This window comes from Convolutriloba macropyga, chromosome 4, assembly GCF_964194025.1.
Source record: "Convolutriloba macropyga chromosome 4, txConMacr16.3, whole genome shotgun sequence".
Lineage (NCBI taxonomy): Eukaryota > Metazoa > Xenacoelomorpha > Acoela > Convolutidae > Convolutriloba > Convolutriloba macropyga.
This window is the reverse complement of record NC_134471.1, coordinates 21486559-21501112: the sequence shown is the minus strand read 5'-3', so window position 1 is coordinate 21501112 and position 14554 is coordinate 21486559. Positions and strand designations below refer to the sequence as shown.

The 14554-nt window shown below is 36.8% G+C and overlaps 1 protein-coding gene across 1 annotated transcript; it reads left to right on the top strand.

The window, feature by feature from the left end:
• Nucleotides 1–114: 114 nt before the first annotated feature.
• LOC142338019 (neuronal acetylcholine receptor subunit alpha-9-like) lies at nucleotides 115–13416 on the top strand. The gene is made up of 5 exons (XM_075387653.1): nucleotides 115–166; nucleotides 5612–5812; nucleotides 9366–9602; nucleotides 10091–10285; nucleotides 12970–13416. Exons 1-5 carry the CDS (start codon nucleotides 115–117, stop codon nucleotides 13329–13331), a joined length of 1047 nt encoding a protein of 348 aa, XP_075243768.1. The 3' UTR covers nucleotides 13332–13416.
• The last annotated feature ends 1138 nt before the right edge of the window (nucleotides 13417–14554 follow it).

The window sequence follows — 14554 nt, the reverse complement described above, 5'->3', positions numbered from 1 at the left end:
GGGAGTTTTTTAAGAACTCACCGCATGCTAAAATATGTGAGATTAGGAGGTATTTTTAAAGGGTTAAAAGGAGAAAAAAATGAGGAGGTAAAATGTTTAACTCATATACAAGGGATGGGTAGTGATGGGCAAGCATCGTGTTTGAGGGCTAGGCAAACTGGCTCAGGTAACAAATTGTGGGCTCAAGGCTGCCACTCTGCAATTATGGAGGTAACACGATTTAAGAGTGGGGCTGCCAAGGGGTAAAATGATGCAAGTGTAGGGGATAGGGGGGGGGGTAAAACGATGCAAGAGAGGGTGTAATGTGAGGTAAAACAACGCAAGAGTAGGGGTAAAGGGGGGTAAAACGACGCAACAAAAAAGGGGAACGGGGGAGGGGCTGGGGTCAAACGAGGCAAGTGTGATGGGGTAATGGGGGTAAAACGACGCAAGGGTAGGGGGTAACGGGGGTAAAACGAGGCAAGGGTGGGATCGAAATTGACTTCTTACGCCCCCGCCACTCTTGCATCGTTTTACCCCCACTACCGCCCTTCTCTTGCATCTTTTTATCCTTTATACTCTACTCTTGCGTCGTCTTTCCCGTCATTTACCCCTACTCTTGCATCGTTTTACCCCCTTTACCCCCAACTCTTGCATTTTTTATCCCCCAAAATTGTCACTTTTTCTGACACCATTTTGATAACAATTTACTCGCCTCCCATTACCCCCAAATCTTGCATCGAATTACCCCTCTTACCCCCCAAAATGATGTTGAACTTTGACGGGAATTGGCTAAGAATTCCCCCAACTACCCCTAATCTACATCTTTTTTGGTGTAAAAATTCGACACGGAGTTTGTACAGCTTGCTCTTAGTAGGTCCCAGACACTTTATTCAACCAACATTCAGCCTATTTTCTTCAGACAATTTGGCAGTTTTGAGGTTACCCCGAATCTTTAATATTCAGTTGTTATCAAAAACAACTTAATTTGGGTCGGAGTTATTGTTCAAACGTGCTAATAAAACATGTTGTTTGTTATTTTGATTTAGATAAATTATGTTAGTTTCCTTTGATTGCGAGTGTTTTGTATGATTGTGTTTTGTGTTCTGAGGCTCTTGTCGAAAGTCACTTCCGTTCGTTTTCGACAAAAAAAAGTCATGTCGTTGACATCCTCGGCACCAATTGTTGGATTACGAATTGTTGCTGTACTGTCTGATATCGCCGGAAAATTAGCAAGATAAGAAGACAAGATCAGATAATCAATCGCAAAAATAATAATCGGAAAAGGAAGTTTAGGAGGAAATAAAGTATGGGCGACTGAAACGGGGATAAACCAAAAGGAGGAAAAGAATATCACAAAAACAATTTGGCGCGAAAAAGGGACTGCAAATAATGTAACAGTGCTTGACTATAGATTGCAAAACTTAGACATTTGATGTGATACTTGGTAATGATGTGACTGCTTGCATCGACTTTTAGAGACGAATTGACTTACAATTCTATACCTTTTCTTATTGAAAACTAAAGTATATATCCGCTCGTGAGAACGAGAACACAATTCTTTTGTTTATTAAGATTTGCTTAGCTTGATGACTGGTCTTACTTTCTGGCCATGTTGAGTTCTCAGTTTCACACTACACCATCTGAACCGGGTAATTTTTTATAACATTTGCAAGAGGCCAGAGACCTCGTGGCGTGAAGTCTCCAAGTAGCCAAACCACATCATTTACTTTGAGGTTTTGAGAAGTTTTGTTGCACTTCGACCTTGTCTGTTGATTAGGAATGCATTCGCGAAGAAATCTATTCCAAAAGTGCGAGGCTAGTTCTTGAGCAGATTTCCAGACTTGGACACGGTGACTTTTTGCGTTTCAAAATGACCAGGAGGGTAGTGAACTGACGCCCTTCCGAGTACTAAATGGTTAGGCGTTAGAGGCATAGGATCATTAGTTTCACTCGGAACAATCGTTAGAGGTCTAGAATTCATATTTGATTCAATCTCACATACCAGTGTCCATAAAATATCATCTGAAAGGGTTCTAGACCCAATTACCTTGTACAGAGATATTTAAATATCTGCACTAGGCGTTCCCAACTTCCACCGAAATGCGGAGCCGCAGGAGGGTTAAACACCCACTAAATTTCCACCTGCATCAGATGAAAGTGACTTGCATAATCGTGGCAATCTCTAAGGCTTGCAATACTTTAACATCAGTGCAGAATTCATGTGTGCGCTGGTTTGGGTCTGATCGTAAATTATTATTGTCTGGCACTTCTACTCAAAATCTCATCCCGTGCTAATGGTGGATAATCTGTTAGATCAAATTCAATATGAGGCCTAAAAACTCCCAACTATGATGGACGGATAGAGGTCTGTCAGATCACTGCAGACTGAATCAGTCACCTCAATCGGCCCAGGTTGAGGTCCAGAGAGAACTGGCCTCTGATCAGACCGTCCCAAGCGAAAACGACATCTGATCAGACCGACCCAGATGGCATTGTCATCTGATTAGACTATGGTGCGCCCGAAGACCCGTGTGAGCTTAAGGTGCGCCCAAAAATCAAATCTGCTCTGATCAGACTATTGTGCGCTCGGAAGTCACATCCCTGATCAGAATAGCGTGCTCTCGAATTTGCCTCTGATTAGACTGAAGTGTGCTCAAAATTGCCTATGATCAGACTAAGGGGCGCTTGAACCTGCTTCTTATTGGACTGAAGTGCTTTCAAAATAGAATCATCAGAGAATGATTTTGAATATGAACAAATCTCTCAATGTCGCTATAATATAATCACTTTATGAAAATGATGATTTCAATGATATATTCAATTAACGAAAAGCCAATTCTAAAGGTTTCGCTAATTAAAAAAAACCAAATTACTGTAATTAATAATGAACATGCCGTTAATTCACATTATTAAATGAATAGATAAACTTCGACAGCTTTGCATAAAAACGTTTTGATCTGCAGGGATTTCAAATCTCTTCATGAGGGGAAGGGCAATTACTATCAACTGGACCCCTTGGTTCTGATCAATCCCATCATTCTCGCAAGAATTCCCCCAACTACCCCTAATCTACATCTTTTTTGGTGTAAAAATTCGACACGGAGTTTGTACAGCTTGCTCTTAGTAGGTCCCAGACACTTTATTCAACCAACATTCAGCCTATTTTCTTCAGACAATTTGGCAGTTTTGAGGTTACCCCGAATCTTTAATATTCAGTTGTTATCAAAAACAAATTAATTTGGGTCGGAGTTATTGTTCAAACGTGCTAATAAAACATGTTGTTTGTTATTTTCATTTAGATAAATTATGTTAGTTTCCTTTGATTGCGAGTGTTTTGTATGATTGTGTTTTGTGTTCTGAGGCTCTTGTCGAAAGTCACTTCCGTTCGTTTTCGACAAAAAAAAGTCATGTCGTTGACATCCTCGGCACCAATTGTTGGATTACGAATTGTTGCTGTACTGTCTGATATCGGCGGAAAATTAGCAAGATAAGAAGACAAGATCAGATAATCAATCGCAAAAATAATAATCGGAAAAGGAAGTTTTGGAGGAAATAAAGTGTGGGCGACTGAAACGGGGACAAACCAAAAGGAGGAAAAGATTATCACAAAAACAATTTGGCGCGAAAAAGGGACTGCAAATAATGTAACAGTGCTTGACTATAGATCGCAAAACTTAGACATTTGATGTGATACTTGGTAATGATGTGACTGCTTGCATCGACTTTTAGAGACGAATTGACTTACAATTCTATACCTTTTCTTATTGAAAACTAAAGTATATATCCGCTCGTGAGAACGAGAACACAATTCTTTTGTTTATTAAGATTTGCTTAGCTTGATGACTGGTCTTACTTTCTGGCCATGTTGAGTTCTCAGTTTCACACTACACCATCTGAACCGGGTAATTTTTTATAACATTTGCAAGAGGCCAGAGACCTCGTGGCGTGAAGTCTCCAAGTAGCCAAACCACATCATTTACTTTGAGGTTTTGAGAAGTTTTGTTGCACTTCGACCTTGTCTGTTGATTAGGAATGCATTCGCGAAGAAATCTATTCCAAAAGTGCGAGGCTAGTTCTTGAGCAGATTTCCAGATTTGGACACGGTGACTTTTTGCGTTTCAAAATGACCAGGAGGGTAGTGAACTGACGCCCTTCCGAGTACTAAATGGTTAGGCGTTAGAGGCATAGGATCATTAGTTTCACTCGGAACAATCGTTAGAGGTCTAGAATTCATATTTGATTCAATCTCACATACCAGTGTCCATAAAATATCATCTGAAAGGGTTCTAGACCCAATTACCTTGTACAGAGATATTTAAATATCTGCACTAGGCGTTCCCAACTTCCACCGAAATGCGGAGCCGCAGGAGGGTTAAACACCCACTAAATTTCCACCTGCATCAGATGAAAGTGACTTGCAAAATCGTGGCAATCTCTAAGGCTTGCAATACTTTAACATCAGTGCAGAATTCATGTGTGCGCTGGTTTGGGTCTGATCGTAAATTATTATTGTCTGGCACTTCTACTCAAAATCTCATCCCGTGCTAATGGTGGATAATCTGTCAGATCAAATTCAATATGAGGCCTAAAAACTCCTAACTATGATGGACGGATAGAGGTCTGTCAGATCACTGCAGACTGAATCAGTCACCTCAATCGGCCCAGGTTGAGGTCCAGAGAGAACTGGCCTGTGATCAGACCGTCCCAAGCGAAAGCGACATCTGATCAGACCGACCGAGATGTCATTGTCATCTGATTAGACTATGGTGCGCCCGAAGACCCGTGTGAGCTTAAGGTGCGCCCAAAAATCAAATCTGCTCTGATCAGACTATTGTGCGCTCGGAAGTCACATCCCTGATCAGAATAGCGTGCTCTCGAATCTGCCTCTGATTAGACTGAAGTGTGCTCAAAATTGCCTATGATCAGACTGAGGGGCGCTTGAACCTGCTTCTTATTGGACTGAAGTGCTTTCAAAATAGAATCACCAGAGAATGATTTTGAATATGAACAAATCTCTCAATGTCGCTATAATATAATCACTTTATGAAAGTGATGATTTCAATGATATATTCAATTAACGAAAAGCCAATTCTAAAAGTTTCGCTAATTAAAAAAACCAAATTACTGTAATTAATAATGAACAAGCCGTTAATTCACATTATTAAATGAATAGATAAACTTCGACAGCTTTGCATAAAAACGTTTTGATCTGCAGGGATTTCAAATCTCTTCACGAGGGGAAGGGCAATTACTATCAACTGGACCCCTTGGTTCTGATCAATCCCATCATACTCGCAAGAAGACTCTGAACAGAATGCTGCTGTATTGTTGATTCTTAGCAGAGACAACCTGTGTCAGTAAAAACAAAAAAACTTGAAAAAATTTTGCTCGACCTGGCCTCTGATCAGACTAGCGCGCACTCGAAACTGCTTTTGAATAGACAAGTTCCAGACTATTGTCGAGATAAAAGTGCGCTCGACGATTTTTCAAGAATAAGTAATTCGAGCGAACCGAGAACATGTGTGCGCTCGACGATAGTGTGATCAGAGCTCAATTCGCTCTGGCCACCATGACCTGGGGAGGCTGCTTTGTTTTTTTTTATCATTAAATCTTCAAATTTTTGTTTCAGCGTTTGAGCAAGTAACCAACATTATCTACGATGGGTTCAATCGACAGGCTGTGTACTCAAATGGATGGGTTTTTGCTTGGTCTTCTCTTGCAACTGTTCAGCTCTCGTGTCAATTTGACGTAGCTAAATTCCCGTATGACAGCCAGACATGCCAAATTAGACTTGCTCCCTTTCTTTTGAACAACTTGGACTACAAACTCGGTTAGTTTGTTGCTTTTTCTGTTTTGTGATATAAGTTTTTTATATACGACTCTAATTCGCAAACATTATTTAGAGAATTTTTGACCATAGCTTTGTTTTTTCTAGTATTTGACTGATTTAGATGGTTAAAAATGGAATTAAGATGACAGATTTTTTAAACTTTTCGGCTTAGTTTTTACCATAGTTTAAATCAGAATTTTCTCCAACTTTTTGCAGTTAATTTTTCATGATTTATTACCAAAATCAATCAATACCTTACAAAAAAATTCTGACTTTGAATAATCACAAATTTAACTTTTTTTGACGCAGCCAATCAATTTTTCTTTATTGGTTGAGCATGTGAGCTAGATCAGTGTCGCACAAGATACAAAAATAAGAGCAAAAAGGTTTTGCAAACTCATAATAAAAGCAGTACAAATTTTTCTGCAAATAATGATAGCAAACAGTTTAATGTATGGACAATTTTTTCGATAATAAACCTGTATTCCACAATAGTGTGCCTCAAATGTTTTTGCAAAACTATGCAAACAACCTTCAAACAAACTTCAATTGCGCATACTATACTATGAGGCTCTTATTTATTAAAAAAACTAACAAAAAAATTTATTTGAATTGCATAATTTTAACTTTATAAAACTTTAAACAGGCAACACCTAGTCCACATGATAGGTTGATACAACAATTAAGAGTTAAGCCGATCAGAAAACCTAAATCAATTTGTGTTCATGATAAAAAACAATGAATTGGTTTTATGCTTTGATAATTTACAAAAATATTTCTTGATTCAAATTGCACAAAAAAACTTTATTAGAAGTGGCCTTATAAACAATTATAACCTCTGCAAAATTTTTGGGTTTGAAAAAATTCCTACATATGTTTGAAAGTAGTTTTTTTTTTGTTTTTTCCATTTTTTTTGTCGTGAAAGGAAAAATTATAGTCAAGTTGTATTATCTCATGAAAAGCCATCAAGAGTACTGTTTATTGTTAAGCTGTAGAAGTTGAACAATTAAGATTGCTATAAAAAACCTTAAAGAAAACATAAAGCACGCCTTGAGTTGTCTTGATGATCAATATGAACCAACTGCAAAATTATACTGAAGAGAAAGGTATGGTTGATGCCACAGATCAAGATTAACGTTATTATATGATTTTCTCAAACTAAGTTGATAACATTTTTGTTCTAAGGCACTTTTCTGCACCCGATAATACTATCAAATGAAGCACCTTGAAAATAACTAATATAATAAATAGAAATTTTTTAAAACCGAGTCTTGAAAAAAGGCCTTCGATGTATTTTTTGAAGTTCAGTTCATACGTACTGATAAACAGAACTTGTTTTTTGCAGACTTTTTTTGTGTTTTGGGCGAGCTTAACTGGTCCCACGAACTCAATTATATCAAGATATGAACAACTAATCATCTAGTATAAACACGGCAAAATTATGGGCCTGTTTATCAAGTCAATTTCTTAAATCCGAACAAACTTGCCAATTTACAGTCCTCGATATTTTTAGCGGTAACACTCTTTCTATAGTTTTGATATTGCAAAGTTCAAAAGATAAATCAATAGTAGCTGCACTTTTATGCGGTGTACACTCGGAGAGAGAGAGAGAGAGAGAGAGAGAGAGAGAGAGAGAGAGAGAGAGCAAGAGCGAATAGAGGATTTGAAAATAGTTGGAACATTTTTGAATACGTTTTGATTGTTCCTAGCTTCGAATTAGTTACGAATAAATTTTTTGTAATCTTGCAATCTTTATTAGTCCAATTTTTGAAAACAAAAATTTTGGTTTGTTTCAAAAAATAGCATAGCTACTTTCAGCACGTTTTATAGAGATCAATCAACTCAGAGCTTAATTCAAAGTCTCTTTGGATTTGTACACTAAAGGGTGTGACGGGCAAAGGACGAGTGTCTCTAAGAATGGCAATCTCCACACTGGTGCGGAGGCCGAATTATTGCAGCCACTCTGAGGATAGGGCTCTCGGCTTTTTCAAGAATTGGCTAGAAAGACATTGGCATGTAAAATGAAATAGCGAACCAACTAGACAATCAGAACAGTCTGCAGAAACCCTGAAGTACTTATTGAGCACTATTTACTTTGTTTTCTTTCAAGTGCTGAGTTTAGAAGTGAGAAGCGACGAGCTTCTCATCATAATCAATACCTAACAGTCCTTAGTATTATAGATTGATCGCTCAGTATAATTTGGTTGTATTGGGATATAATTCTAATTCTAGTGACATCTATTTCATAAATCGTAATTGAAGCCGGAAAACTCGGAAATGAACTTGCTAATTCCTTTAAAACACAAACTATTGCCTTCAATCTTTGAGGTTTAGAGGGGCTTTTTGTAAACCATTCTGTCACGTAGGATTAAAAAATTGCTTGCGAAGTTACCATTACTCTAGTTTTTTTTTTGTTTTAACATCTTTGTTCTCTAGACTTGGCAAAGTTCTTTAGTCTCTGCTTCATTTAGGTAACTTTTATTTGTTGAGATTTGAGTAGGAATGTCCATCACCCAGATATTTGTTGCATATTGCGGAAAAACTTCAGACATCTGGAGTTATCTTTGACAGGGAAGCCAAAAGCAAGCGTACTCGGAAACAATTTTCGCTGAGTGACCCGAAGTAAAAGTACGAGGCTACTCTGTCAAGCGTAGACCCAGTGCAGAGTTTCTCTGGGATTTTTTTGGACACTGCGGCTACGTAGTGTTGGTCTTTTTTGGGCTGCTCTCTGAAATATAGAACCACGGAAGGCCTTCTTTGGGATAAACTTTAATAAAAAAATATCTCTACTGCGCTTTCCTAGCAGCTCTTTTGACAGAAAGTGGCAGAGAAGGCGTAAAATTCAATATTTTATTGGGAGCTGTTGAATATGCTATATATTACGTTTATCTTTTTTAAAATCAAACTATCTCGCCTTCTGGTTTTATCTGATACGCTCATTGGAAAACAAACAACCTTTTTCATTACAATTTTTTGGATTTAAGCATTTGAGCGCAGTTTCAGCTATTGCCGTCTCAGACTCAAAATGAAAAACACAGAGTCAAATTTTTCCAGGTTTACTCTGCCCATTCTGAAATCATAGCGCATTTAGTCTGAGAACAACTCTGTCAAAAATAACCCTTTATCTCACGAGTCTTCCATGTTCTTCTCTGTCAAGACACAGCCCAGAGTTGAGCAATTGCCTTTTCTTGGGGAGCTCTTTTCCGGCTCTGATAGTGCACCTAGTGCTAAAGTTACATTGCACCAGCTTTGTTTTACTCAGGAGGTTTTTTATGGGTGAATATTTTAAATGTTTGCTCTCAATAGAGTTCTTAAATTTGAAACCTTGAGAAAAGAAGTACGACTCATTTCCACTCTTAAACAATTTTCAGGCTAAAATCAGTAATTTTTTTTACGAGCCAAAGTCATTGAGAATTTTTCATCACCTCGAATAATCGCATATTGAGTAATTAAAAATGTAATATTTTTTTGCCTCCAAGTTCCCTCTGAAATCTTTTAATATTTAGATCTTTTATTTCTTTTATATTTTGATGAAGTATATGATTTTTTAAAGGTCTTGAAGACGAACATTTGCTCAACAGAAAAACCCAACAACGTGAAATGCCACTATATGACTATGTTCAAAACGACCAGTGGATTCTGGAAACGCCTGTAATTCTGACCCTTGGTACAGTTGGCTGGCACGACGAGAAATTTGATCAAGTCCAGATCACAGTTCGGCTGCAAAGACGTTCGAATTTTTACCAAGTTGCAATCATAACTCCATTCACCTTGCTTTACATTATATCGGGTACCCATCTTTTCTATAAAAATAAAAACTCTTGAATCACAAGGATATTTAATTATTGTGTTTCTTATCTTTTTAAAATGAATATGGTATACAATACGTTCAGTGGATGGTAAATTCCCGTATTGTAATCTAGTCAAAAACAATTCGATAGGTAAGTGATTTAGAAAAAAGGCTTTATAGTTCAATTCCATACTGCGAGAAATTGCTGAAATTTAAATAAAAGCACTCGAACTGTAGATGCTGAATATTTCTATAGTTGTTTCGCCAAAAATATAATTGAATAAAAATCTCTAAGTGTATAATCGAACAAATTCATGGTTATCAATTTAATCGTTTTAGAAACACTCTATCACCCACAAGAGCAAAAAATGATGTATCGTAAAACAAACGATCTCTTATTTTAGTCGTTAAGTTTTTTATAAGGAGATATCATGATCCAAAATCTGTCATTGGTTTTCCCAGAAACTTCGTACAAGAAAGATTTTCAGGCTTCGCATTTCTGATCCCTGTGGAATGTGGTGAGAAGATCTCATTTGCAATCACAACAATGTTGGCCCAGATGGTGAATTTTGGGGTTCTGTTGCAGATTCTGCCCGCCAGTTCTTTAAACGTCCCTGAGGCGTTCATCTCAATGAGAAATGCATTTTGCCATCTCTCTTTGAACTGCTTGGGAACCATTGTGGGTGAGTAACATCAAAACCCTATAACAAAATGTTTCCTAATTTCTATTCCCAGTTTAAAGCGTCTAACGACAATTTTTTTGTTTTTTATAGTTTCCAACTTTATATTTTGTATATTAAATCAGTGTACCCTCAGTTCCACTGGCTCGATTTTAAAATCCAGTAACATGTTTGATCATTTTTAACAAGACTATTTAAATCCTTAATGTGATAGTTCAGAGTATTTTGAAAATTTTGAAATACTGAAACAATTGCGCGCTTCTTTATTCAACGTAATTAATTACATGTATATTCATGCATTCGAGAAATTGCTTATAGGTTCTCAAAAGATTAAGAAATTTTTCTGCACAGAAAGATTATTTAGCTCATTGTTGATAAAAGTTACAATTTTTTCCAGGTGTTTCATTCTGAACTAAAAAAGATGAGCGCGAAATTCAGAGATTTTAAAGTTTTTGTGCATCTTTCAGAGAATTGGATAGGCCGCTGATCATTTGTTTTACAATATGTAAAATTTGGTTTACAATTTTAATGCATCAACTTAATTTAGAAATACAGAAAATTAAAAATTTGAAAGTGAAAAACTATAAAGAGGCCTGTTTTAATTGTTATAGGCTTATTTTCCGCAATGCTTATCTCAAAAAATTTTGCTTTCATTTAATCAAATTTTTGTCTGAACTCCCAGACCTCCTTTTTAATATTAACGAGGAAACATTTTAAGATTGAGAGGAGAAATTTAAGTGATGATCTTGATGTTATTATTGAAGAAAACGACGTTTGGGTAGTAGCTCAGTAAAATGCAATTTCAAAAATATGAGCCTTTAATTATTACAAGGAATGAAGGAGGCATTGTAAAAGAACTTTTCTTACTGGATTGGCCCTTCTTCAAAGCCATAAACAAGATCATAATGTTTTCCTGCAAACCATACGTAAGACCATAAATGGTTCCATCCAAGAAAGGCCAAACTTTCATGGATGTTCTTGCTATAGTTTCTAAGTTTCGTAGTTTAAATAAAATTGAGCCTTTATATGCAGAAAATTGACAGGAAAAAAGTGATTGAAGTACATCAAAGGATTTAAAGTAACCCGATACCCTGAAAAACCGAGCAACTAAAAACTGAAAATATGAAAATGGACAAAAAAAGAAAAATTTAAATAGTAATCTTTTGATTAAATTTTTGTAAATTTTCTTAAAATAAAGGTTTTAAATAAAAACATTTGACCATTAAAGCACTGTTTTCAACCCCCTACTTTTTGCAAAGTCTTTGAAGACCAACAGTCTGCAAGAAGACTGTTCAAAATCCACATCACAATTTGATTTAACCTTGATTTGGTAGCATTTTTTTTTGCCCCGATGCTGTTAGGCCCCAAAACTTGCAAACCAATCGGAAAGAAATGAATCTGGAAAAACTAAACTAAGGTGTTCATTGCTTCAGTCTCATTTTCATTGTTTTTTGGCCAATAAAATAGAAAACAATCTGAATTGACTAGACACGATTGCCGAAAATCTCGAAAAATTATACGCTTAACAGTTTTTTGCTGAATTTTTTAAAGGGATTTATCAGATATTTCTAATATTTAAGTACTGTATTTTAACATTAGAACTGGTATTTGTTTTTCCCCAAAACCTACATCAAAAACTTCGTCTTCACTTAATGAAATTTTTATCTAATTTCCCACCCCCTTTTTTAAGAGAAACGAGAACCATAGGTATGACAATAAATTTTTTCATCCAAGAAAGTTCTAATTTTGGTGTATGTTGTTGCTGTGGTTTCTAAGAGCCATACATGCTTATATTAATGGTTTTAATGATTACATACAAGATTGTTAGGAAACGAGTGGCAAATAGATGAAACCAATATTTTCCTGTACTGTCTTACATATGATATCTAAGAATCATTTATGGTCTTATATGTGGTTTTCAACAAACTGTCGTGGTCTTTTCCAAATGACTATTTCTGAACAACCTTTGGCTGGTTAAGATTCTGAACAACCAAAGAAACGAGATAGAGCAAACAATGCATAGAAATAGTCTAGTCAATTTACTTTTCCTGTTAAAATGTTTAAAACCTTTCTAGATTATTTGTCTGAAACCCCCCAACAAGTTATGAAGAAATCATTTTGTCAAAAAATGAAATTGAACAAAAATATTTCTTGAGCTTGTGTGGGCCATAAAGTTCTGTGGTCTTCGATATAGTATAAAAGACACCATAAATGCTTTTCATGAGAAATACTTGGATCTACAATTTTTGTCTGAAAACCCCCTAAGTTGCTTTGAAAAGCCTTTTTGAGTAAAAAAAATGAGGTTGCACAAAATTTTTTATGATCTTATATGGGCCGTAAAAAGTCTACGGTCTTGGATATGATACACAATACACCAAAGATTTTTTTCTTGTTCAAGGTCAATGACAACTACGATATATTAGTTGTACTACGTGATCCAAAAGAGGTCATTTGAGATCACCTTTCCGTTTTTGTAAGATCTTATGTTTGGTATCAAAGAAGCCATACAAACATGCATGTCTTCCGTATGGTTTCCAAGAAACATTTATTGTGGTCAATCCGGGTTCTCAACGCTCAATAAAAACAATACTGTAATTATTTTCTGTATGTTATACATCTAAAAAAGGACAGTAGATCAATATATATCTTGTTTGCTCTGTTTTAAGTTATTTAGTTTTTTGTTTTAGTTGTGAACGTACACACTATTGGTTCAGAACGAAAACTATGGAGTTGGATTTGTTGGGTTTTGTCTAGCAAATTTGTATACGCTTTGGGTCTGAAAAAGATTCAACAGACAAAATTAGCCAACACCGGATCTTCATGCACAAAAGCTGCCAAAATTGATACGGATGGCGGTCATATTCAACAGGATAAAATGGAAGATCAAACAGAAAAAAATTCGGCGAGTTCAGTGAATAATAATGACTTCGAAGAGAGATCTCTAGAGTGGATTTACTTGGCAAGATTCCTCGATCGATTCTTTTTCATTATTCACTGTTTTTTGTGCATTTATTTGATAAATCATTTAGCTCGTTTCTCTGAAGAATGAAGAATGATCATCATTGACAGCCTTTAAATGGCAGATTGATAACAAAAAATCTCTAAAAGAAATTAAATATAATTTTAACACTAAATCTTTATTTATTTGAAAGAAGTCCTAAAATGTTTAAAATCAATCCTACACGGAACTACTGAACGTGCGAAGATTACAATTCAAGGTTTAGGAATAGAACTAACCTAGTGCAGGATTTTCTCTGCCACTTACCTCTCTCATTAATTTGTTTTCATGATGCTGAAGGTGGAAAGATATTCATGCAAACAGCTTTTGTTAAAAGTAAATGGCGTTATAGAAAACCTGCTTTAGATGTAACCTGCTACTCAAATTTTTAGATGATCAGAGTTCAAAAAGGGTTGACGTATTTCCGTTTCAGCTTTCATAAGTTTGAACTTAAAAATCTTAGATACTACGTAATCCCAAGTTGAGATGCGCAACCTCCTTCAATTGCGCACACCGTATCAGACAGTTTAGACTGAAATTGAGTATGATCAGATCCACTCACTCAATTCGCGCATGGGTATCAGAACCACTTTCGTGGCACAAGGGGTATCCAACCCACCTGGTTTAGGCATGGGGTATAGAACCATTTAAATGGCACAAGGGTATCGGACCCACCTGGTTTACGCATGGGGTATCAAAACCACTTTCGTGGCACAAGGGGTATCGGACCCACCTGGTCCACGCATTGGGTATCGGAACCACATTCGTGGCACAAGGGGTATCCAACCCACCTGGTTCACTCATGGGGTATCAAAACCACTTTCGTGGCACAAGGGTTATCCGACCCACCTGGTTCACACATTGGTTATCGGAACCAGTTTCATGGCACAAAGGGAATCGGACCCATCTGGTTTACCCACGGGGTATAGAAGCACTTGAAAGGCACAAGGGGTATCGGACACACCTGGCTTACGCATGCTTTATCAGATACACTTTCATGACACAAGCAAGAGGTATCTGACCCACCTGGTTTACGCTTTGGGTATAGACCCACTTACATGGCACAAGGGGTATCCCATACACCTTGTTTACGCATGGGGTATAGAACCACTTTCGTGGCACAAGGGGTATCGGACCCACCTGGTCCACGCATTGGATATCAGAACCACTTTCGTGGCACAAGTTTTATCCGACCCACCTGGTTCACGCATGGAGTATCAAAACCACTTTCGTGGCACAATGGGTATCGGATCCACCTGGTTTACGCATGGTCT